Here is a 27,093-nt window from a genome sequence, read left to right as displayed (position 1 = left end):
TCTAAACCCCTCACTTACAATGCTCCTTCTAATCTAACGTAACCCCATTAAACAGCAAACGAAAGCATATTTAATGGAATGCCTGGTACGGCCATAAATATTTCCAGTGTGACACAGACACAAACAATGCTTCATACCTAAATCTTTACTACTTAAAATAACTGAAGTTCAAATAGATTATTGTAAGCAAGAAATGTTACTGCGCCCTGGAAATGAAGGCAGCCACAGAAAAGAAAAGAAAATGCCTCTGCCATGACCATTTTAGTTAGATTAATCTTTCAAAGCAAGGCAAGCTGAGGCTAGGCTAGCTAAAGAGCTTAACCCTTTCCAGTCCTGTGGGGGACTATGTCCAACATTGGAACTTCCATGTTCATCACCAAAGTCGGAAATAGCCCATCACAGAAACATATTTGCTGCTAGGGTAGCCACTGCTGGTTCTTGTCCGCCACGGCTTCAGCCCTTTTAGATCAAGGTGTGAAACCAAGTCTGACACTTCGATCCACAGTGCCATGTTCCACTGCTGCACCATGTTATATCAATATGTATAGGTGCATTTGCCACCAGGGGCATCATTGCTGGATCTAACTCTGCACAGCACTAAGCTGTGCAATATAGCAGCCTCCATATGCTTCACACCCCAGGTTCCTTTTAATACAAGTACACATTCTGATTGCAAGAAAGTAAGTGAAGATAGAGAGAAGAAGAAAATCATAGATAACAGCTGTACAGATCTAGAAAGCTTTTATTTTAAGGCTGATAATCTTGTTCAATACAAGGCAAGCAGGACTCAATATTGTCCTTAGCTTAAAGCGGTATTAAACTCTGACATAATATTTAATAAAAATTTGTTTTCCTACTTTTCATTCCCCATACAGTTATATTTTCTTTTGTGCATAAGTATTATTATTAACCACTTTACCCCCACACGTATGGATTTCTCCATCCCTTTTTCCATCCTTTCACCACCAGGGACGGAAAAATCCGTACTTTCCACGCTCCTGCCGCTGCCCGCGCTCCCGCTCGCTCTAGCGTGCCCTCCCGCTCGTAAACACGCTGCCGGCCGCTCGCCCGGAGATCAATGAATGGGAAAATCCATTCCAGTTCGTTGATCTAAGCTCCGCAATGATCCGTTGCTTCTCCGATAAGCAGCGCGATCATTGTGAAAAAAAAACCATTCCCAGCCTCCTAGTACTTCCTGCAAGCGTCTGGAAGGTCGCATTAAACAAAAAGTTACTGTTGCCATCTTGTGGCCAAATAGTAAAACTACACCCTAAAGCATTTTGCACAAACAAATGCATTAGTTTTACACAAAAAATTAACTCCTTACCTCCCACACTCCCCAATTATTATTTTTTTGTAATAAAACAAAAATTACAATTAAAAAAAATACATAGTTACTTTAGGGACTGAACGTTATAAATATTTATGCCAAGAGGGTATAACACTGTTACTGTATAAACTATGGGCTTGTAATTAGGGATAGATGCAAAGCTGAAAAAAATGCACCTTTATTTCCAAATAAAATATTGGCGCCAAACATTGTGATAGGCACATAATATAAACGGTTTTATAACCAGGACAAATGGGCAAATACATTTCATGGGTTTTAATTACAGTAGCATGCATTATTTAAAAACTATAAAGGCCGAAAACTGAAAAATACTACATTTTTTCCCACATTATTTCCTATTTTCCCATTAAAACACATTTAGAATAAAATAATTCTTGGCATAATGGCCCACCTAAAGAAAGCCTAATTGGTGGTGAAAAAAACAAAATATAGTTCATTTCATTGTGATAAGTAATGATAAAGTTATAGATGAATGAATGGAAGGAGCGCTGAAAGGTGAAAATTGCTCTGGTGGTCAAGGGGTAAAACCCCTCAGTTGGGATGTGATTAATTTAGAAATTACAAGTTCCCAAACTAAAGTTGTATTTGCTCTGAAAGTTGCCATTGCATTTTATTCATAACTAGTGTATTTATATTGTAATGTACCCAGTAATGATTTCTGAGCAGTGTTTCAGTTCTGTGTCCTACATCAGAAGAAGTTACTGCACAGTCAAGGAATGTTTACATTCCTCTCTGCTACAATTAAGTAAACACAAGATAACATTATCACCAGTTTGGATGTGCATCTCCCTGCAGGGAGAATTCTACTGAAAAAGTAAGTCCTGTGTTTTAAGCCATTTCAATGCTGATATAATATATATATATATATATATATATATATATATATATATATATATATATATATATAATATATATATATATATATATATATATATATATATATATATATATATATATATATATATATATATATATACTGTATATGTTGTGGTAGTATATTATATATTAGTACAAATAATAATAATTGGTACATTTGTATAGCGCTTTTCTCCTGTCGGACTCAAAGCGCTCAAGAGCTGCAGCCACTAGACTAGGACGCACTCAAGAGGCCACCCTGCAGTGTAAGGAAGTCTTGCCTTTTAACTCCTTATTGAATAGGTACTGACCCTAGCCAGGATTCAAACCCGATCTCCCATGTCAAAGGTGGTGCCCTTAACCATTACTCTATCCAGCCACTTTTTACTATATGCTGTAAATAATCCTTCAACGCAAAGAAGAAATGCTGGGTTTTATACCACTTTAAATAACTATCCAGCAGGTTGATAACCTTTACTGCCCATATTTCCACAACTTTTTAACTGCATAGCAAGCTGTTTGGACCTTTGTCCCGCTCTCCTCTACTTTAATCCTTGAAATCACAATGTATCTATTTCTCATATTATATGTACACATTCGGAAACTGAGACCTAATGAGAGGAATCGCTCCCAAAAGCCAATCTTTCAGGAAACAAATGCTACTGAAAAGAAAAAATGAAAAAAACCCAAATTTTTAAGGGTAATAAAGCTGAAAATCAGGTAAGCAAATAAATGTGTGTGGAAGGTATCAGTTGAAAAATAAATGGAGTTGGGACTCGTTACTTGCAACTCTTGGCCTTTTGCTTTTATTTTTTAGATTTGTCAGTGTTATCAGTCCATCTCTGGGTAGTAGTTCAGAGGTCTATATATAAATGGTATCTTTATATAGAAGGTTATACAACACTTCATTTTATTTAACTAGAAAAAGGTCACCATTGTGTTAAATCACAGTTCAGTTTTCTCTTATGCATTTAATTATAGGAAAAAAAAACAAAAAAAAAACTAAGTATGTGTAGTTACAAAAAAAAAAAGGGTTTGGGGATCCATCTACTGGCATCCTCTCACAGGTGACAGCTTTGTCAATGTAAGTATGGTACATTGATCAGTGTGGCTCTGAGTAAAATACGAAGACTATGGATCTCCAAGAGAACGAGTTTTCCATATTAAAGTGAACCCGATGTGAGAGCAATATGGAGGTTGCCATGTGTTTCCTTTTAACCCCTTCACCACCGCCGGATTGTGTATTTATGCCCCCCTGCACACTGCTTCACAACCAGGGGTGTAAATACAGGTACCCGCGTTGTTTACCTCGCCGTTCAGAATCACTGCACTGCCACCGCTCATTTCCGCCGCAGTTCCGCCGCTAAGTTGATCAGGGACTGTCCCTGCGATGAATGAAAAGCCAGCATCACGCTGATGCCTGCATTTCATTCACGTAAACAGATACACTACTACTTCCGAGCACTGTTTACGTATTCTGACGATAAGTGCAATGCCATCTTGTGGCCAAAAAGTAAAATGCACTCAAACATACACACCCACATACACTTTATATATAGTTATACATACATTTTATTACATTTTAACTCATTACATTCCTACCCTATAGTTACCCAAATAAAACACTTATAAAAAAATTAAAAAGATAATTTAAAAATAATAATTAAAAAAATAGTTAACGTATAGACTTTTTAATATGTTAATGTCAGGAAGGAATATTACTGTTAATTTTGCAAATAAAGGATTTTAATTAGATATATATAATTAGAAATCACTAAACTGAAAAAATGCACCTTTACTTCCAGATAAAATATTGGCGTCATACATTGACCTAGGGAAATATTTTAAATGTTGCAATAACCGGGACAAATGGGCAAATAAAATGTGTGGGTTTTAATTATGGCAGCATGTTTTATTTTAAAACCATAATGGCTGAAAACTGAGAAATGATGATTTTCTTTAATTTTTCTCTTATTATACCCTTTAAAATGTATGTAACATAAAATAATTCTTAGCAAAAAGTACCACCCAAAGAAAGCCTTATTGGTGGCGAAAAAAAACAATATATAGATAATTTCTATGTGATTAATAACGATAATATTATTAGCGAATTAATGGAAGGAGCGTGATATGAAAATTGCTCTGGTATTTAAGGGGGAAAAAAACGGTGGTTGGGAAGTGGTCAAACAATACCAGTTGCCCGGCAGTCCTGTTGATTTTCTGGCATCAGTAGTGTCTTGAGTCATAACCCTGAAACAAGCATGTAGCTAATCCATTCAGACTTGAGTCAGAACGCCTGCATGCTTGTTCGGGTCTGCGGCTAAAAGTTTTAGAGACACACAAGCAGGGGGCTGCCAGGCAACTTGCATAGTTTAAGTGGAGATAAATATGTCAGTCTCCGTATTCCTCTAACCTTGGGTTCCCTTTAATTAATTAATTGGGGGGACTTATCCTTTAACTCATGAAGTAAACAGGAAGTATAATTGCTAGTCCACACTGCATAATCAAGTAAATGCTGTTTAATCAACATTTCTTTTCTTACCTTTCATTTTCTAGCAGGTTTGTGAGCTCATGGATTTTTTTTGTTTAATGGTTTAGCTGCTATAGACAGTACTACTGAAGGTATTAGCACTAATTATCCACTGTGAGTTTTATTGATTCTAGCTCTGTGAAGCCAGACATGGTTTACATGAATCCAATATGTTCTATATATCGTAACATGCTTAGAAATAGGAGTACCTGTTCACTGTCTTCTTCGTCACTGCTCAGCTTTAGGTCATCTTCAAGCATTCTGTAAGAGAAAACAAATGATTATAGAATCCATGCTTTGAGTCGCAAATAGAACTTCAACATGCATCCCCTATACTTAAATAGAAAATAAACTGTGAGTAATACTATTCCTCCAAATTAAAATAGAACTTTAGGATGTGCTTAATAAAACAATCTCCACAGTTATATCAGTTATCGTAATTATTGCTTGAATACAGTTTTCCTTTTAGCTCTAATTTGCTTTGAACTATGGTTAAAAACAGCATTCTTGTTTCAAAGAAAACACTGTGTATCAGAGTGTAAATGGACTTTCAAAAGCTTTTTACACTCCCTGCTGTGTTAAGAATGATAAGTGGTGACTGTCAGGCATTGCATTGGGTTTAAAAATAAATTTACAATTATGTTTAAAAATAACCTTTTAATAACACATTGCTGAACTACTGAAAATCCTAGTTTTGTGTCTGTAATATTCATCTCCTTCTTCCAAGTAAGTGACCCTTAGTGCCATTTATGTGGCAGACATATGTAAGCAGGTTACAAGTGTCATAGGGAGGTCAAAACCAAAGCAGGCCACTTTGGTGCGGCGGCTGCACCGCGTAGTGCCCAATATCAGCACAGCTATAGCTGCAATGCTATAGTCCCGACTCACGTAGCTGTAATTCGGGGGCCGGCAATAGAAGGACGCCAAATTAGAAGTCCCACTCAAGTTGCAATAATTCAGAGGGGGGAGTAGTATTTTATGCCACCAGGAATTTTAGAGGCAGCAGGGTGAGGTGTAATTTGGCTCACCCTACGCTCAGCGTACTAATACGTACATGGTTGACCGGGGAACAACACCTTGGTAGAAGAGGGTGGGATATTGAATGTTTATATACATGTATTGTATTGTTCACTATATGTATTGTATTGCTCACTATATGTATTGTATTGCTCACTATATGTATTGTATTGCTCACTATATGTATTGTATTGCTCACTATATGTATTGTATTGTTCACTATATGTATTGTATTGTTCACTATATGTATTGTATTGCTCACTATATGTATTGTATTGTTCACTATATGTATTGTATTGTTCACTATATGTATTGTATTGCTCACTATATGTATTGTATTGCTCACTATATGTATTGTATTGCTCACTATATGTATTGTATTGCTCACTATATGTATTGTATTGTTCACTATATGTATTGTATTGCTCACTATATGTATTGTATTGTTCACTATATGTATTGTATTGCTCACTATATGTATTGTATTGTTCACTATATGTATTGTATTGCTCACTATATGTATCGTATTGTTCACTATATGTATTGTATTGCTCACTATATGTATTGTATTGTTCACTAGAAAAATTCAATACAAATTATTTGTTAAAAAAATACGTACATGGCCAAAACACCTGGTCAGCACACATGACTTGGGGCTAGTTCACAGTGTCCAGTTACTTAGCAGAACAGTTTTGTATGTCAACTCACTGCCCATACAATTCTATAGGCATATTCACAGGACTGCGTTGTAATCGATCACATTATTTTAACTTGCTATATGCAGGCTTTGTATAAAGGATAACTAAAGCAAGAGGTATATGGAGGCTGCCACATTTATTTCCTTTGAAGCAATACCAGTTGCCTGGCAGTCCTGCTGATCCTCTCTGCCTCTAATAGTTTTAGCTATAGACGCTGAACAAACATATGCATATCAGTTGTGTCCAACATTGTCAGATCTGACAAAATTAGCTGCATGCTTGTTTCTAATGTGATTCCGACACTTTTGCAGCCAAATAGATCAGTAGGGCTGCCAGGCAACTGGTATTGTTTAAAAATAAATAAATATGGCAGCCACCATATACCTCTCCCTTCAGTTTAAAGTCTATGTCCAGCCTCCATTGCAGTTAACACTCATTGGAAAGCGTGCGTTATACAACTGACCACTATGAACCTAGCCTTTGGATTACACACTCTTTGTTATAATAGGCTTGGTGCTTTCACAGTAAAGATCAAACAAATACGTCAGATTAGTTAACCACATGAACGTTTAGATCATACTTATTCCCTTTAGTATGACTTACAGGGAAATAGTAAAAACATGTTAAGGAGACAATAAAACCATCCAAAGGTTCAAAGATTGTATGTTCCATAGGGAACTGTGTATCACCACCATCAATCAAACTACAGTAATCATGACATCAAACACAGGATAAACAAGACACAAAGGGCCCAATCCAATTCACCTTTTCTCCTACAGTGATGCTTTCACATGTTATCCATAAAATGCCTTTTAAGCCACCAGCAAACAAAAAAAATTATCTGAATTATTTTGACAGTACTTTTTTCAATTACTTTTTTTGTACTTTTTTACTTATAAAATACTGAAAAGTTATTTTAAACAGAAGATGAAAAATGATTTCTCCTAAGAGAAAACATAGGAGAAAAGGTGAATTGGATTGGGCTCAAAGTATCATCATCAGTCAAACTTTTATGCAATGGCAAATGTGTTCATTCTGTTTCATTCTGTGTATGAAGAAATTATGAAATATTTGAATGATGCCAAGACTAGTGTTGTTTTATCACCTGGGCATATTGATCATTGTACCGTGTTCTGTATGTTTTTTACAGTTCAAGCCTTCCTTGTGACTTTGTTGCACTCAGAAGGCCTAATGAGGCTAAAGGTATAGTAAATGATATTTTACACACAGCAACATATTTATTATAGTTTAAATAGGGCCCACTAAGATTTTAAATAGGACAGTAAAGAGTTATATTCAGTTCCTTTCCAGTTTATTTACTAATTAATGCACGTAGGCAAGACCTGAATACTGGAATATAAAATGCAAGAAAATAAAATTCTTGTTTTACAAATCTGACTATTTTATTTTTACGATTTATGAGAAAGTTGTAGGTTCCCTTTAAAAGAAGCCATATTGGTTCCCAGCATTCTTTAATATTTTATATAATGAAGTACCAGTACCATCCATTTTATAAAGAACACTGCTGATTCAAACCTCATTATAATGAATTTCTATAATAAATTCTATAATAAGACCTGAATACTGGAATATAAAATGCAAGAAAATAAAATTCTTGTTTTACAAATCTGACTATTTTATTTTTACGATTTATGAGAAAGTTGTAGGTTCCCTTTAAAAGAAGCCATATTGGTTCCCAGCATTCTTTAATATTTTATATAATGAAGTACCAGTACCATCCATTTTATAAAGAACACTGCTGATTCAAACCTCATTATAATGAATTTCTATAATAAATTCCTACTGAGAAAACTGATGATGTTTTGAAATCTTCAATCTCTCCTTTATAAAAATGTTCTGCACTGGCACTCTAAGATCTATCACAAGCTAAAGCTGGCTTGATCTGAGCTGACAACAAACTGGATGTGTGCTGTATGTCAATGTATTTGCAGTGTACAGATGTATCACCCTTTTAAATGTGAAAGCTTTAAAAACTGAGTGAGTTAACTCCAGTTCCTCTTGTTTGATGGGATCCCTGGCAGCACGTTAAATCTTCTTTTATTTCAGTCACACAATAAAGTTATTACCTTCACAATACAGCTTTACAGATACATCTGTGTGTCAACCATAAACAAATGTTAACAGGAAGACAGGGAACAACAGCGAGCCAGATTTCTAGAGTGCTTCATTACGCTACAGAGAACAATTAGCCTTTTTGACTTCTATTAATCTGGAAAATAGGCCCTTTGAGTTGGGAGTTCTTTAATTATTTTGCACTACAATATTGCCTAAGTGATGAAAAAAAATCCTTTTATACTTACCGTTTAACAATGCAAGGCAATTAGTACAATAAAATGATTACTAGTTTTCTTCATTTAGCAGTTTTTTGTTTTTTTCTAAATTTGCTAACCAAGTAAAAACATACAAATCTAACCGTAACAAGATAGTCAGTACCGAATCAGGTAAAAAGGGCACAGGACCGCTTATGGAAAAAAAGGTGCCGCCATAGGCCCTATGATAAAAGCCATAATTAGTGGCAGGAAAGGGAAGTTTGGGTGCATGTCAGCTTCCCACTATCAGGCGCCTGCAGGGGCCAAAATGTACAGTTTTTTCTGCAAACAGCAGCTTTTACAATGTGGCTAAGATGTGAAATTTGGACACCGAGAGGCGCCCAATTAGCAGCAAACATTGCAAATATATGTGCCTCGGGTGTGGGGTTTTTTTGGAGATGCGCCCGCTAGGCAATGCCGCAGTTTGCATTTCTGCAACCCTCCTGTGCCTGCGATTTTATCTGGTGCCTCTGGGTGCAGATATTTGCCGCTAATTGGGCACCCTCTAATTTCACATCTTAGCCGCATATGCGGTTTTGCTTTAGAGGCCGAGTAAAGGTTTAGGTGGGGGGTTAGAGTTAGGTACCACCAGAGGGGTGTATGAGGATTAGGCACCAAGGGGGAGTGCTTAGGTTTTGGGCACCACCATGGGGGTGCTAGGGTTAGGCACCACCAGGGGGGGTCTTAGCGTTAGGGACCACGGGGGGTTCTTAGGGTTAGGCTCCACCAGGGGAGGGTTCTGTGTGCGAGTAGGGTTAGGTTTAGCTATAGTAAAATATCTGTAAACATTACTAACATTTTACTATGGAATCCAGCAGTAGAATATCGCTAATCGTAGCAATATTCTACGAGCGGCAATCCCCTGCACCCTTTTTTCCAGGCGCCTTTATTTCACATATGCAGTCAGTACAACCATGGAGTGTTTGAGGATTTCCACTATGCCACTCAAAGCCAAATTCCTTATACAATGTCAGCTACTTTATTAGCAATGTACTCAGGCTCCGTGCACACTGCAAATCCATTTTTGCGATTCCGTTTCCGATTTGCAATTCTGATTTTCCCTCAGTGCAATCAACAGAAAAACAGAGGAAAAAACACAGCAAGCAGTAACGATTAGAAATCGGAATCGGATGTAAACACCGAATAAAATCGGAATCAGAATTGTATGCAATGTGCAGGGAGCCTTATAATTATACAAAGAGATTAAGATTACAGATGGCTAGATTATAACAACTCTTAATTTACAACTCCCCTTCCCACCAACTCAAAAATGTCATATGCAAGGGGGATGAAGGGAGATGAAAGCAAGGAGAAAGACGGGAACTAGAATCACCTTCATAAACACAAATATGATCCAATTTTCTAAGGTTAGTCATCATAATAGGTGCAAACTTGGATTCAGATCTTCTTTACACAAGTGTTTTCCAAATGATCTTTATTTTGACAACCCCACCAACAGACACACAACGATGCAGTCCAGTAGAAGAGTTGCAAATTTGGTAGAGATTTTGCTCATGAGAAGTTCCAAAGTTTGAAGGGATATTTGGGGCCCTACGTGGTTGTTAAAAGTGATGAATGACTTAATTATTTGGCCTCAGTGATTACTCAACCTGACTGTGGCAACCACAAATACAAAATTGTTTAAAAGATAACCTAAAAAGAAAGAATAGTAAAATCTGAAATCTAATGCTCAGTCAAAATTGGATTACAATAATTGGGACAGAGAATACAGTACTGTGCTAAGGTTTATGCACTTATTTAAAATAACATACTGGGGAATGCTTTCAATTATATTGCTATTAATAGTTTTTATAACTCAATCTTTCAGTAAACAGAAAAGGCATACATAACATCAGTGTTTAGAATGACCATTCTCTGTCTTTAATGGAGCCAGTTGGGTGCATCTGAATGCAGTTTCTGAAGATATCCATTTCATAGGTTGATCCATGAACCCCCTGAGAACTTGCCAGCGTTCTACTGCAGACCTTTGCGGTCTTACCCCAGTCCCTGCATGTAATCCCTGACTAGTTCAATGTCGCTGAAGCCTGATGCTATAAAGAGAAAATCTTTCACTTTATCGGTTTTACTTGAAATGGCCAATCAGATTTCATAAATGATTGCACAGCTTTCTTTAAATTCTCTCGACCAATTGCATATGAAGTGAAAATAACTAATGTATAATTTCTCTTTAGTGATTCATTCTATAAACTTACTATTCTTCCACACTGATCCCTACTGTGGACAATACCACCCTAAGAAGGATTCTTTATTCTTTTCACTACAGATAGGGCCTGATCCAATGTACCTTTTCTCTTTAATGTTCTCCTAGGAAAGCATTTTTCATTTTCTGTTTAAAATAACGTATTGGCATGGGAAAAAGTACCAAAAAGTAGGTGAAAATTGCTGTCAAAATTATTCGGAGTATTTTCTTGTTTGTTGGTGGCTTAAAGAGAATTTAATTGAAGATGTAAATATATACTCTAGGAGACAACTTAGGAGAAAAAAAATAGTTGGATCCTGCCCATAGTATTTTATGATTTTGGCTGCTTGAATGGGCTCATTGTCAATAAGGAATGGCTTGTACTTCTCAATAGTGAAAATTACACTCTTATTGACGGATTTGCTAACTCCATTTACAGTTTGCAGCCCCAAATGGGCGGGGAACTTCCTCAACGAATTCACTAATGCCTGCAGACATTCATGCAGGCATTTCCAACCCTCCCTAGTGCGTATGTTAAAAGCTCAAGCCTAGAAGCACATACATTAAATCAACTATGTTCTTGGGAAAAACTTGGCCTAAGAGGTCATGTCTGCAAGTAAGTATGTTCTGAATCTCCTGATATGCCTGAAAAAGCATGACTAGTTTCAGATTGAAAAATTATGGTAATTTTTTTACCCGTTTTTTTAACCACTAGTTACAGGATAGTTTGTGCAGCGCTGCCACTCATTTTTTCCCCCAACATATTTAGTTTTACATTGAACTACATTTCTTGCAGGAACACTGCTTCTGGATAGCACCTCTTTAGACTTTGGATAGGTGTGGGTTTTTTTAGTTGTGAGGTGAAAGTGTTGCTGGATATTGTATGACTCAGAAGGAAAAAGGGTTGAGTCCTATGGGAGAGAAGCTCTTTACAAATGTTATTGTATTGTATAAGGATTTCTCATACACTCTGAATTCTGAACTGAAGACTCTACATTTTAAACATTTTGCTAAATATTTTGCTATATAATGCTATATATATTTTGCTAAGACACATAAGATTTATATTGCACTTTTCTACTAGGGGGACTCAGGGCGCACTCCACGGGCGATCAGGAGCATTAAAGCGGAATATAACCCAGCATTTCTTCTTTGCTCTAAAAAATTATTTACAGCATATTATATGCAACCAGCTTTTTTTTTTTTACTAGGCCAGCATTGGAAGGATTACACACAGAGCTTGAAAGTTCAGTGCATTGAAATCTGGGCGCATCCGAAGTTGTAGATAATGTTATCTTGTGTTTACTTAAATGTATCAAGTGAGAAATGTGACACATTCTCTGACTGTGCAGAGGCAGCTGGAGACAGAGAGACACTGAAAGCATGCCTGCCTTCAATACATAGTGAGTAAAACCAGTTATTATAAAAATGCAAAGTAAGCTCACAAAGAAAAAACTGTACTTTTGGAAACCTATAATTTCTAAATGAATAATAATACTTATGCACAAATGCAAATATAATAACCATATGGCATATAAAAAATAGGAAAACATGTTTTTATTGAATAGTATGTCAGGGTTTAAAACCGCTTTAAGGGGCCTTGCCCAAAGACTTCTCACTGTTTTACGTGCTGGCTTGAGCCTGAATTTGAATCCTGGTCAAAGACTCAAACCCTACATAAAATGCAACGCCCTTAACCAGTACGCTATCCAGCTGTAAGTTAGGTATCTGATCGATCTCAGCTTTGTTCTGGAGTGTGACAATGACCTCGAACTTATGCATGAAGAACTAGCTAGTAATATTCAGGAAAATTACAATCAAAACAAATAGGGCAATTAGATGAGTAGGTGTCTACGGTCATCATGAATCCATTTCACTTCATCTCACTTAATAGTTTGGTAAATCAAGCCATACATGTGAATGCATTTAAACAACCCTCACCCCAATCATTTGTTGGAGAAATAAAAATAGCCAGGTCAAGCTGGGAACTCTGGAATAAGGTTAAATTGTTCTGCAAGATAATTGCCATATTCCTCCCTCAGAAATATTTTATTAATATTAACTATATTATTTTTACAACCCTCCTTGACATACATATGGAATTATCTAACAAACTAGATACCTGGAGATTAAAAAAAAATAGGAGAAAGGACACAGAATAATTCCTTTAACATTAAAGAAACCACACACAGAACACATTATACTCTGTATAAATTACATATTTACACATTAGTATCAGATCAATGTTTCTCAATCTGTATCTCAAAGGGGTTCCTTATGCACACATGACATGGCCCTGAAGCCAAGAGCATTTGGAATTAATGTTTTCTATCCTCCCACATATCTATGAGAATCATTTAGACTTTAAGTATGGGAAATGTTTTTTGTTTTGTTTTTTTTGTAAAAAAAAGAATGTTTTTTGGCTAGAATATTTTTTGGCAAATAGAAATGATTACTAGTTTGCATTTATATAGTGCTGACATCTTCCTCAGTGCTTTACAGAGTATATAAAGTTTGTGCCCAAGTCTCCGTCAGAGGAGCTCACTATCTAATCACTACCATACTCTTATGTCCATAGCAGTCTAGGGCACATTTAGGGGAAAGACATTCAATTTATCTGTAGGTTTTTGGGTCGTGGAAGGAAACCAAAGTCCCCAGAGGAAACCAACACAGACATGGGGAGAACATCCAATGGATGGTATTTGAATTGGGGACCCAGCGCTTCAAGGTAACAGTGCTATCCACTACCCCACTGTGCTGCCCACAGGAATTAGACCATCTCACATCTATCTTTTGGTTTTTTTTTTACAGTGTGTTATTGTCGGACTTGCACGGTGACACGATGCATGGAAGTCAATGGGTATCACAGGAAATTTTCAATTTGTTGGCGTGGCGGTGCGGTCAGGATGAGCAGAACGATGCAATTATGACCTGAGAACCTGGGAATCCAGTGCTGTACTTCTTGTCCTGCAGGGAATACATCATTGGATGAGGGGCGGTGACAGGCAGGCGGCACTATGAATATGATCCTGTCAACACACTCTGCCACAGGGTTATATGAATGTTTAAGCATTGCGATGGGGCAGATCATCGCACCACAAATGCACTGGCAAGGTGTTAAACCGACCTTATATTCAAGTATAATACAGAACTATTACACCTTCAGGATAGATACAGACTTCAGGGAGAATAAAAACCAAGGCAACCTATATCAACCTTGATTTCTGGTAAATAGATTTCATGAAACAGTTCTTATAGAGATTTGTTATTTATCAGCTACTTCATTTTACAATACACATCACAAAGAGGTTTCTAACATATGCGGTATATGCAAAAAGAACTTTCATTTTTATCTCAGTCCATTTTATGTAGCCATACTTTTAACACGCAGTAAGTCATTTGTGTATTACCTGCATTTCCTTATACCTGTATTATCTTTAATTCTATCTTATTTATGCAATTTAATGTACTGCATACTGTACAGCAAATAATAAAAGAAGTCCATTAATACTGGATGATTAAAGTGTTAGCGATTATGTCTAGTGAATTTCTTATACTCTTTTTATGCTCTGACAAGTAACAACGTCAATTAAAAAGAGAAAACCATAATATAATAGTTTGTGGCTTAACACAATCCTCAGATTTCAAAAAGAGGTAGATATGCACTGGCAGCATTAACTAGCCTAGTTGTCCACCACAAACCTCATCCTTAAAGACATTGAAGCAAAAAAAAATAATAATGATATAATGATTTGTATGTGTAGTACAGCTAAGAAATAAAAGATTAGGAGCAGAGACAGAAGTCGAATATTGCTTCCAGTACAGAAAGAGTTAAGAAACTCCAATCGTTTTCTATGCAAAAGAGCCATTGAGCTCCACAGCTTTCAAAGTCCCAGACAGCTCTGTCTTTTGAAGCTTGTTATCTCAACTGTCAGTCACTGTATTTTCTTTTTCTCTCCAGACAGTTCAAAAGTTCACTGCCCTGCTCTGTAAAATAATGTATAATGCGGAGTAGTGTGTAAGCTGCAAATGTTCGAGAATGATGCAATGTTATAAAGAACACTGAAAATAAAAATATGAGAATATTTCTTTGCTACCAATATTCTAGTAATTATCTGTACTACACATACAAATCATATCATATTTTTTTTTTGTTTCAGTGTCTTTAAAACCAACTGGTTGTTGGCCAGAGGGCCTAATAAAGTGACATTAAATCTAGGCCCTCAAAACCCCAAAAACGAAAGGGTGAATATTTATAACCGAGAAAAGAAGGAGGAGACAAAAAAGGGGGTTAGAAAGTACTAATTCGGATCAGCCACTTTAAAGCTCATTTGCAGTATAACATGTCCAGTATTACATTTTCTGGACATGATGTTTTTGATGACAATATTTTAATAACAATTAATGGTATATAAAAAATGTTCTTGCTCCCGCAGTTCTATAATGGTAATTGGTCCAAATCCACCATAGCCTTAATCTTCTGCTGTTATATACGGTTTTGCAGACAGCACAAAGTAGGATCCCTACGGCAGGTAAACATTTAGCTCACCATGTGGCCAATAAGTAAGGTGGATGAAGGAGGCCCTAGAAATAGATTCAAAATAATTACACATGGTATGTAGTAAAATAAACAGTTGGTTTGTGCAAAATATCTCATGGATAGTGTCAGATAATATGTGTCTGGAACTGAACCCCATGGCAAGCTAGCAGAGTCTGGGCCTGATGGAAGATGCTAATAGCTCTAGCTTGCATGCAGACTTAATGAAAATGTATGTAGCTTGTAAGTGGCTTTATCAAAATCAGCAGGAAGTGCATCCAATTGGCCCACCAATTGCAAACTGTATGCAAATTATATTACATGTGTATGCATACCAGCACAAACTAAGCTCCTGACTGGATGGTAACTGATTGTAGTCTGATCTACTATATTTTAAAACTGGGCTTTGTTTTTTTGTTGTTGTTTTTTTTTGGGGGGGGGGGGGGGGTAGCTAATGCTGTTTTTTTAATCAAAGTTGACGTGCATTTTCTGAATATTAATATGCGAATTTGAGGAAACATGAATTGTGAAAAACAAAAAAAGCTGTTCCACGTTCCCCATCAACAGTGCGTTTTCCAAAAATCCTACTTTCATAAGAAGGATGCTAAAGATAAAAGAAGTTCTTCCATCTTATAGCAAATTATTCCGTAATAATTAAAATCAATATTACTTTCCAAAGCTAATGCTCATATAAAAAACTAAATAAAAACGTAGCTCTAGCTTCCAGTAACTGCCAAAAGGTGTTTTAAAGAATTTAAAATAATTATCTGTTTCTGCACTGCACCCTAGAAACTTGCCAACGTAAGAATGAAAATAGAGAGTTTTGAAGGCCCGATTTACAAGACTCAATCACACACTCCCATTGTCATAATGCTTCCATTATGACAATGCCCAGACTACATGACTAGTTCTAGTCGTAGTATACGGCCAGGTGGTGTATATTGGCTGCTACAACAAGGAAGCAGTTTTTTTTCTATGGTAACTATAGTGTGATGCGTTAATTGCTGATAGCCATTTGATGGTTCATTACTCAGATTTGCTTTAAAACCTTTTTAAGTTTGATCTTCAAAGTTCCAACAAATTAATCTGAAGATCGTTTGGGTGATTCAGTGTATATAAAAAACAATGCATTTAAATAAGCATTATAATAAAGCATAAGAATATATACTGGTAGGTTTTGTGCTTTAAAATATTTATACTGTAAATGTCTTTATAATAATATATGTAGACTGTATATATTTTATCTTTTTCATACGCACAGGAAATATGTATTATCATTATTACACATTTGTGAAAATAGCTTTGCTTCTATGATAAAGGGCCATTAATGAGAAACACGTTCTACTCTGAAATCAAATTGTGATTTCAAAGAAAGATTTTTTAAATTATCTCTCATAATATCAGCAAAGCATTCATTTGGGAAAATACTTATTTCCAAAAGCGGCGAGTAAATCATTTAGTCTAAGGTACACAAGAAAAATTGAGTGTTGCCAATAATGTGAGATGTCCTCTTAAAGTGGACCTGAAGTCTTGCACAGAACAGAAGGACACAGAGAAATGCACCTGTATGTTTTTAGAGAGTTTAACCTGTCGAATCCCCCCTCATCTGTGACTAATCACAAGTTGTAATTTGATCTCTTCTGTGGTGTCAGCTTCTGCCACAGTAGAAAGCTAATTGGTAAACACAGGATTTTAACAATATGTCTACTGCCATGAAAGCAGGAAGTGGACTAGCTGCAGATTTATTGCAGGATTTGTATCAGCTGTAACAAAGAAATGTTTTCCTTTAGGTTATTATGCTGTTGCGTATGTTTTAGAGCAGAGAGGAAGTTCTGAGCTCAGGTCCGCTTTAAAGAGCAATTAAGGTTTGCACCTCACCCACAGTATGCATTGCTCTATAGGTTTGCTCTTCCGAGTAGTTACGAGTACGTATACAAAATGTTAATTACAGCATCTGTGACTGTAAGAGAGGGGGCTTAATTTACCCGTTCGGCTGTCTGATCTGATGTGCTCCATTCATGACACACATTGCGTTCCAAGTCTCGTTCCAGCCACTCCCATGCTTCCTCCTTCAACCCGGAAGGAGGAAGCGCAGCAGTGACTTGGAACAAGACAACATTTTGATTCATAATCAGATTCCCAGCTCCCTTCAGCACCTTAGCCGGGCACCCACAGCCCCATTAGTCTCCACCCTCCCAGTACTGTTCCAGAATGCAGCTCTGCCAAGCACTGCCGTACTGAACCAATGAGAAACCTCCCTGAGGAAAACTACCACTGGTATGTTTACTGGCCCAATGGAAAGCCCCAGCTGGAGATTTAAAGATGCTTTTTGCATGTTTATTTGTGGAAAAATATTAGATATTGATTATATACCCTGAATATTCCTAACTTTTACTAGGTACATAAACTAAGAAAGCTGCGGTGGCTTGCAGATTGAGGAAATAAAATATAACTGGATGCTGGAATCAAGCATGCAGATCAGGTATTTATGACTGAAGTCTGCCTGGATTAGCCACATGCTTGCTTCAGATGTATGCTTTAATACTAGACACTACTGCAGCCAAAGAGATCAGGACTGCCAGGCAACCGGTATGGTTTATAGGGAAATAAATATGGAATCTTCCATATTACTCTCAGTTTGGTGTACTTTAATTCCTATAGTAAGAATACAATCCTACCTAATAAAGAACAAGTGTCCCTGCATCTGTCCCTGTGTCAGTGCTTTGCGCTACTGCGCATGTCAAGCACTGACAGCTGTTGGGACAAGACACAGGGACAGGGAGCGAGCGGGCCGGCCAGGTGGATGTGTGCGCAGGAGGGCACGTGCATGCGGTGCGCGATGCTGCGACGAGGACTGACCTAGAGGCCATAAACAGGCTTAGGTCGCCTAGTATAAAATGAAAATATATTTCCCAGCATTGCTGTCCATAAAATATTCTCTCCAGGAGCACACATTCATGGTGTGACAACAAGTGGAGTGTTGAAGATGATCCTGATCACTCAAAAGACACCTGTAATGAGAGAGATATGGAGGCTTCCATATTTATTTCCTTTTAAACAATACCAGTTGCCTGGTGTTTCTGTGTGATTCAGACATTAGTGCTGCCAAATAGACCAGCATGACTGCTAGGCAACTCGTACAGATTAAAAGAAAATAAATATGGCAGCCTCCATATGCATTTTGTTACAGTTGTCCTTTAACCACTTGAGGACCGCAGGCTTTACCCCCCTTAAGGACCAGACCCTTTTTTTCCATTCAGACCACTGCAGCATTCATGGTTTATTGCTCGGTCATACAACCTACCACCTAAATGAATTTTGGCTCCTTTTCTTGTCACTAATAAAGCTTTCTTTTGGTGCTATTTGATTGCTGCTGCAATTTTTACTTTTTATTATATTCATCAAAAAAGACATGAATTTTGGCAAAAAAATTTTTTTTAACTTTCTGTGCTGACATTTTTCAAATAAAGTAAAATGTCTGTATACATGCAGCACGAGAAATGTGGACAAACATGTTTTTGATTTTAAAAAAAACCCATTCAGCCTATATTTATTGTTTTGGGTAAAAGTTATAGCGTTTACAAACTATGGTGCAAAAAGTGAATTTTCCCATTTTGTAGCATCTAAGACTTTTCTGACCACCTGTCATGTTTCATGAGGTGCTAAAATTCCAGGATAGTATAAATACCCCCCAAATGACCCCATTTTGGAAAGAAGACATCCCAAAGTATTCACTGAGTGGCATAGTGAGTTCATAGAAGATATTATTTTTTGTCACAAGTTAGCGGAAAATGACAGTTTGTGACAAGAAAAAAAAAAGTTTCCATTTCTGCTAACTTGTGACAAAAAAAAAATGAAATCTGCCACGGACTCACCATGCCCCTCTCTGAATACCTTGAAGTGTCTACTTTCCAAAATGGGGTCATTTGTGGGATGTATTTACTGTTCTGGCATTTTGGGGGTGCTAATTTGTAAGCACCCCTGTAAAGCCTAAAGGTGCTCATTGGACTTTGGGCCCCTTAGCGCACCTAGGCTGCAAAAAAGTGCCACACATGTGGTATTGTCGTACTCAGGAGAAGTATTATAATGTGTTTTGGGGTGTATTTTTACACATACCCATGCTGGGTGGGAGAAATCTCTCTGTAAATGACAATTGTTCGATTTTTTTTTTTTACACACACTTGTCCATTTACAGAGATATTTCTCCCACTCAGCATGAGTATGTGTAAAAATATACCCCAAAACAGATTATACTACTTCTCCTGAGTACGGCGATACCACATGTGTGGCACTTTTTTGCACCCTAACTGCGCTAAGGGGCCCAAAGTCCAATGAGTACCTTTAGGATTTCACAGGTCATTTTTGTTTCAAGACTACTCCTCACGGTTTAGGGCCCCTAAAATGCCAGGGCAGTATAGGAACCCCACTAATGACCCCATTTTAGAAAGAAGACACACCAAGGTATTCTGTTAGGAGTATGGCGAGTTCATAGAAGATTTTATTTTTTGTCGCAAGTTAGCGGAAATTGATTTTAATTGTTTTTTTTCACAAAGTGTCATTTTCTGCTAATTTGTGACAAAAAAAATCTTCTATGAACTCACCATACTCCTAACGGAATACCTTGGGGTGTATTCTTTCTAGAATGTGGTCATTTGTGGGGTTCCTATACTGCCCTGGCATTTTAGGGGCCCTAAACCGTGAGGAGTAGTCTTGAAACAAAAATGACCTGTGAAATCCTAAAGGTACTCATTGGACTTTGGGCCCCTTAGCGCAGTTAGGGTGCAAAAAAGTCGTACTCAGGAGAAGTAGTATAATGTGCTTTGGGGTGTATTTTTACACATACCCATGCTGAGTGGGAGAAATATCTCTGTAAATGGACAATTGTGTGTAAAAAAAAAATCAAACAATTGTCATTTACAGAGAGATTTCTCCCACCCAGCATGGGTATGTGTAAAAATACACCCCAAAACACATTATACTACTTCTCCTGAGTACGACAATACCACATGTGTGGCACTTTTTTGCAGCCTAGGTGAGCTAAGGGGTCCAACGTCCTATTCACAGGTCATTTTGAGGCATTTGTTTTCTAGACTACTCCTCACGGTTTAGTGCCCCTAAAATGCCAGGGCAGTATAGGAACCCCACAAGTGACCCGATTTTAAAAAGAAGACACCCCAAGGTATTCCGTTAGGTGTATGGCAAGTTCATAGAAGATTTTATTTTTTGTCACAAGTTAGTGAAAAATGACACTTTGTGAAAAAAAAAATCAATTTCCGCTAACTTTTGACAAAAAATAAAATCTTCTATGAACTCGTCATACACCTAACAGAATACATTGGGGTGTCTTTTTTCTAAACTGGGGTCAGTTTGTGGGGTTCCTATACCGTCCTGGCATTTTACGGGCCCAAAACCGTGAGTAGTCTGGAAACCACATGTCTGAAAATGACTGTTCAGGGGTATAAGCATCTGCAAATTTTGATGACAGGTGGTCTATGAGGGGGCGAATTTTGTGGAACCGGTCATATGCAGGGTGGCCTTTTAGATGACAGGTTGTATTGGGCCTGATCTGATGGATAGGAGTGCTAGGGGGGTGACAGGAGGTGATTGATGGGTGTCTCAGGGGGTGGTTAGAGGGGAAAATAGATGCAATCAATGCACTAGGGAGGTGATCGGAAGGGGGTCTGAGGGGGATCTGAGGGTTTGGCCGAGTGATCAGGAGCCCACACGGGGCAAATTAGGGCCTGATCTGATGGGTAGGTGTGCTAGGGTTTGACAGGAGGTGATTGATGGGTGTCTCAAGGTGTGATTAGAGGGGGGAATAGATGCAAGCAATGCACTGGCGAGGTGATCAGGGCTGGGGCCTGAGGGCATTCTGAGGGTGTGGGTGGGTGATTGAGTGCCCTAGGGGCAGATAGGGGTCTAATCTGATAGGTAGCAGTGACAGGGGGTGATTGATGGGTAATTAGTGGGTGTTTAGGGTAGAGAACAGATGTAAACAATGCATTTGGGAGGTGATCTGACGTCGGATCTGCGGGCGATCTATTGGTGTGGGTGGGTGATCAGATTGCCCGCAAGGGGCAGGTTAGGGGCTGATTGATGAGTGGCAGTGACAGGGGGTGATTGATGGGTGGCAGTGACGGGGGGTGATTGATAGGTGCTTGACAGGTGATTAGTGGGTTATTACAGGGAAGAACAGATGTAAATCATGCACTTGCGAATTGATAAGGGGGGGGGTCTGAAGGCAATCTGAGCGTGTAGGCGGGTGATTGGGTGCCCGCAAGGGGCAGATTAGGGTCTGATCTGATGGGTAACAGTGACAGGTGGTGATAGGGGGTGATTGATGGGTAATTAGTGGGTGTTTAGGGTAGAGAACAGATGTAAACACTGCACTTGGGAGGTGATCTGACGTTGGATCTGCGGGCGATCTATTGGTGTGGGTGGGTGATCAGATTGTTAGGGGGCTGATTGATGGGTGGCAGTGACAGGGGGTGATTTATGGGTGATTGACAGGTGATCAGGGGGATAGATGCATACAGTACACGGGGGGGGGGGGGGGTCTGGGGAGAATCTGAGGGGTGGGGGGGGTGATCAGGAGGGAGCAGGGGGCAGTTTAGGGAATAAAAAAATAGCGTTTACAGATAGGGACAGGGAGTGATTGATGGGTGATTAGGGGGGTGATTGGGTGCAAATAGTGGTCTGGGGGGTGGGCAGGGGGAGGGGCTGAGGGATGCTGTGGGCGGTCAGCGGGCACGAGGGGGGGAAATCAGTGTGCTTGGGTGCAGACTAGGGTGGCTGCAGCCTGCCCTGGTGGTCCCTCGGACACTGGGACCACCAGGGCAGGAGGCAGCCTGTCTAATACACTTTGTATACATTACAAAGTGTATTATACACTTTGTATGCGGCGATCCGGGTGCTAGTAACCCGCCGGCGCTTTCGAACGGCCGGCGGGTTACAGCGTGAGGGGGGCGGAGCCAGGCGCTGGTGGCTGATCGCGTCACGAATGAGGCGATCGCTCCGCCCATGCCCGTACAAGGAGCGCTGCCAATTGTACATGCGGCTGTCCTTCTGGGATCCACTTGCCGGCCGCCTCTGTGCAGTGGGCGGTCAGCAAGTGGATAAGTCTTTGTCATATCTAGTCTGGGCCACTAGCATCTATAACATTTGTCATCTCATTGGCATTCCCTAGCCAATTTTCCTCCATTCAACTTGGAAAAAGAAAAAAGAAAAAGAAAAAACCCTTAAGCCATTTTTTTTACATGCATCAACATTGCATCCAGATCCAATAAAACAAAGGTCATTCCTTTCCTTAACCACCCTGGCGTTCTATTAAGATCGCCAGGGCAGCTGCGGGAGGGTTTTTTTTAAATAAAAAAAAAACTATTTCATGCAGCCAACTGAAAGTTGGCTGCATGAAAGCCCACTAGAGGGCGCTCTGGAGGCGTTCTTCCGATCGCCTCCGGCGCCCAGAATAAACAAGGAAGGCCGCAATGAGCGGCCTTCCTAACAAGGAAGGCCGCAATGAGCGGCCTTCCTTGTTTTGCTTAGATCGTCGCCATAGCGACTAGCGGAGTGACGTCATGGACGTCAGCCGACGTCCTGACGTCAGCCGCCTCCGATCCAGCCCTTAGCGCTGGCCGGAACTTTTTGTTCCGGCTACGCTGGGCTCAGGCGGCTGGGGGGACCCTCTTTCGCCGCTGCTCGCGGCGGATCGCCGCAGAGTGGCGGCGATCAGGCAGCACGCGCGGCTGGCAAAATGCCGGCTGCGTGTGCTGCTCTTTATTTGATGAAAATCGGCCCAGCAGGGCCTGAGCGGCAGCCTCCGGCGGTGATGGACGAGCTGAGCTCGTCCATACCGCTAGGCTGGTTAAAGAGAAACCGTGACCAAGAATTGAACTTTATCCCAATAAGTAGCTGATACCCTCTTTAACGTGAGAAATCTATTCCTTTTCACAAACCGATCACCAGGGGGCTCTATATGGCTGATGTTGTGGTGAAACACCTCCCACAGGAAACTGTAAGGACCATGGTCCTGGCAGTTTGCGGTCGGTGAACCTCGTTGCATTGAGGGAAATAGCTGTTTATAAATAGCTGTTTACAGCTGTTTCCAACTACCAAAAAAAGCAAGTAGCAGCTACTTCCACTGACATCTACCAGCAGTAAAAATGTTACCACGTGATAAATGTCAGAATGTAAATCAGGGAGAGGGAAGCTTTTACAATGGGCAGACTGACTAAATCATTTATATATAATTATTGTAAAAATTAAGCACTTTTTTAACTACATTATATTCACTGGAGTTCCTCTAACATTTTTGAAAAGAATAAACCCCCTTGTTTCAACAAACATGCAAAAGGAAGGTTTATTGAATACATACATCAAGGTTCTTTGTATGAGTTTCTAGCTCCCCATACAGAGATATTTTATTTCATGTTTATTTGCATTTTTAATCAGTATTGGGCTTTCAACTTCCATTCATGTTATTTGACAATTTTTCATCCCTGATCATTACAACTGTCCATATAAAAATTTACCAGATATATTCATTCTTTCATAGTAAACAAAATGCCCGAGGGAAACACTGAATTTATATTACATTAAAGAGACATTTTAGCATAAATGGCACATAAAGCAGAGCTGATACACAAAGTTTTTTTCCTGCCCTGTTAAATGGTAGGAACATTTGACCAAGGAAATGTATGATATTATGCTTTAGGAACCACAGTCATGCAATCAGGTAGATGGCTTTTTATGGTCTTCAAAATCTAAAATTTGATTTACATGCCATTTATGCATTTGTGGTTCATATCAGGGAGTCCTAGTACTGAGTGCTCTGGAGTTATGGGAGATAAATCAGGTTGAATAGCTTGAGACTTGAGGGATATTTGACACGTTTATTTTACATAAAAGTTCCTGTTACATCTATTTATAAAAATACATAAACGGCTATTAAAGACTGGTGCAGGCTAGCACCAACATTCAACTGCACCTGGACATTCAAAGCCCAATCTGCCTGGAGTGATTAAAGGTCAACACAGGGACATACAGTTTGGTGCAGATGGACCTAGATCTTCATTCCTTTGGAGAGAGGAAAAAAAAAAGGCATGGGAGCTCCTGTGGAGAAATTCAAAAGTGACTTGCTGGAAATGTTTACCCTTTAACCACTTAAGGACTGCAGTCATAAAACCCCTTAAGGACCAGAGCCTTTTTTTTCCATTCAGACCACTGCCGCTTTAACGGTTTATTGCTTGGTCATACAACCTACCATCTAAATTAATTTTACCTCCTTTTCTTGTCACTAATACAGATTTCTTTTGGTGCTATTTGATTGCTGCTGCGATTTTTACTTTTTATTATATTCTTTAAAAAAAACATGAATTTTGTCAAAAAAATTACTTTTTTTACTTTCTGTGCTGACATTTTTCAAATAAAGTAAAATTTCCTATACATTTGAGCGCAAAAGTTATTCTGCTACATGTCTTTGATAAATAAAAACCATTCAGTGTATATTTATTGGTTTGGGTAAAAGTTATAGCGTTTAAAAACTATGGTGCAAAAAGTGAATTTTCCCATTTTGAAGCATCTCCGACTTTTCTGAGCACCTGTCATGTTTCATGAGGTGCTAAAATTCCAGGATAGTATAAATACCCCCCAAATGACCCCATTTTGGAAAGAAGACATCCCAAAGTATTCACTAAGAGGCATGGTGAGTTCATAGAAGATTTTATTTTTTGTCACAAGTTAGCGTAAAATGACACTAACTGACAAAAAAAAAAAGGGAAAAAAAAGTTTCCATTTCTTCTAACTTGCGACAAAAAAAATGAAATCTGCCACGGACTCACTATGCTCCTCTCTGAATACCTTGAAGTGTCTACTTTCCAAAATGGGGTCATTTGTGGGGTGTGTTTACTGTCCTGGCATTTTAGGGTTGCTAAATTGTAAGCACCCCTGTAAAGCCTAAAGGTGCTCATTGGACTTAGGGCCCCTTAGCGCAGTTAGGCTGCAAAAAAGTGCCACACGTTGTATTGCCATACTCAGGAGAAGTAGTATAATGTGTTTTGGGGTGTATTTTTACACATACCCATGCTGGGTGGGAGAAATATCTCTGTAAATGACAATTGTTTTATTTTTTTTACACACAATTGTCCATTTACAGAGATATTTCTCCCACTCAGCATGGGTATGTGTAAAAACACACCCCAAAACACATTATACTACTTCTCCTGAGTACGGCAATACCACATGTGTGACACTTTTTTGCACCCTAACTGCGCTAAGGGGCCCAAAGTCCAATGAGTACCTTTAGGTTTTCACAGGTCATTTTGCGACATTTGGTTTCAGGAGTACTCCTCTCGGTTTAGGGCCCCTAAAATGCCAGGGCAGTATAGGAACCCCACAAATGACCCCATTTTAGAAAGAAGACACCCCAAGGTATTCCGTTAGGAGTATGGTGAGTTCATAGAAGATTTTATTTTTTGTCACAAGTAAGCGGAAATTGATTTTAATTGTTTTTTTTCACAAAGTGTCATTTTTAGAATACCTTGGGGTGTCTTCTTTCTAAAATGGGGTCATTTGTGGGGTTCCTATACTGCCCTGGCATTTTAGGAGCCCTAAACCGTGAGGAGTAGTCTTGAAACCAAATGTCGCAAAATGACCTGTGAAAACCTAGAGGTACTCATTGGACTTTGGGCCCCTTTAGCGCAGTTAGGCTGCAAAAAAGTGCCACACATGTGGTACTGCCGTGCTCAGAAGAAGTAGTATAATGTGTTTTGTGGTGTACTTTTACATATACCCATGCTGGGTGGGAGAAATATCTCTGTAAATGACAGATTTTTTTTACGCACAATTGTCCATTTACAGAGAGATTTCTCCCACCCAGCATGGGTATGTGTAAAAATACATCCCAAAACACATTATACTACTTCTCCTGGGTACGGCAATATGACATGTGTGACACTTGTTTGCAGCCTAGGTGCGCTAAGGGGCCCAGCGTCCTATTCACAGGTCATTTTGAGGCATTCGTTTTCTAGACAACTCCTCACGGTTTAGGGCCCCTAAAATGCCAGGGCAGTATAGGAACGCCACAAGTGACCCCATTTTAGAAAGAAGACACCCCAAGGTATTCCATTAGGTGTATGGTGAGTTCATAGAAGATCTTATTTTTTGTCACAAGTTAGTAAAAAATGAAACTTTGTGAAAAAACAATAAAAATCAATTTCCGCTAACTTTTGACAAAAAATAAAATCTTCTATGAATGCTTCATACACCTAACAGAATACCTTGGGGTGTCTTTTTTTCTAAAAAGGGGTCACTTGTGGAGTTCCTATACTGCCCTGGCATTTTACAGGCCCAAAACCGTGAGTACTCTGGAAACCAAATGTATCAAAATGACTGTTCAGGGGTATAAGCATCTGCAAATTTTGATGGCAGGTGGTCTATGAGGGGGCGAATTTTGTGAAACCAGTCATAAGCCGGGTGGCCTCTTACATGACAGGTTGTATTGGGCCTGATCTGATGGATAGGAGTGCTAGGGGGGTGACAGGAAGTGATTGATGGGTGTCTTTAGGGGGTGGTTAGA

The 27,093-nt window shown here is 38.9% G+C and overlaps 1 protein-coding gene across 4 annotated transcripts in view; it reads right to left on the bottom strand.

Annotated features, from left to right (window-relative positions):
- The window catches only part of AFF2 (ALF transcription elongation factor 2), a 724,912-nt gene that overhangs the window by 180,867 nt on the left and 516,952 nt on the right, over positions 1-27,093 (bottom strand). For all 4 annotated transcript variants that reach the window (XR_011023576.1, XM_068251015.1, XM_068251016.1 and 1 more), the window contains one exon: positions 4,946-4,997. Coding sequence is in view for 3 of the 4 variants with exons in the window: in XM_068251015.1 (XP_068107116.1) it covers positions 4,946-4,997 (52 nt within the window). In the remaining variant the exon portion in view is untranslated. The remainder of the gene's footprint in view (positions 1-4,945; positions 4,998-27,093) is intronic.

This window comes from Hyperolius riggenbachi, chromosome 8 (assembly GCF_040937935.1).
Source record: "Hyperolius riggenbachi isolate aHypRig1 chromosome 8, aHypRig1.pri, whole genome shotgun sequence".
In the NCBI taxonomy this organism is placed as follows: domain Eukaryota; kingdom Metazoa; phylum Chordata; class Amphibia; order Anura; family Hyperoliidae; genus Hyperolius; species Hyperolius riggenbachi.
The sequence above is the reverse complement of the archived record's forward strand: the minus strand, read 5'-3'. Positions and strand labels throughout refer to the sequence as shown.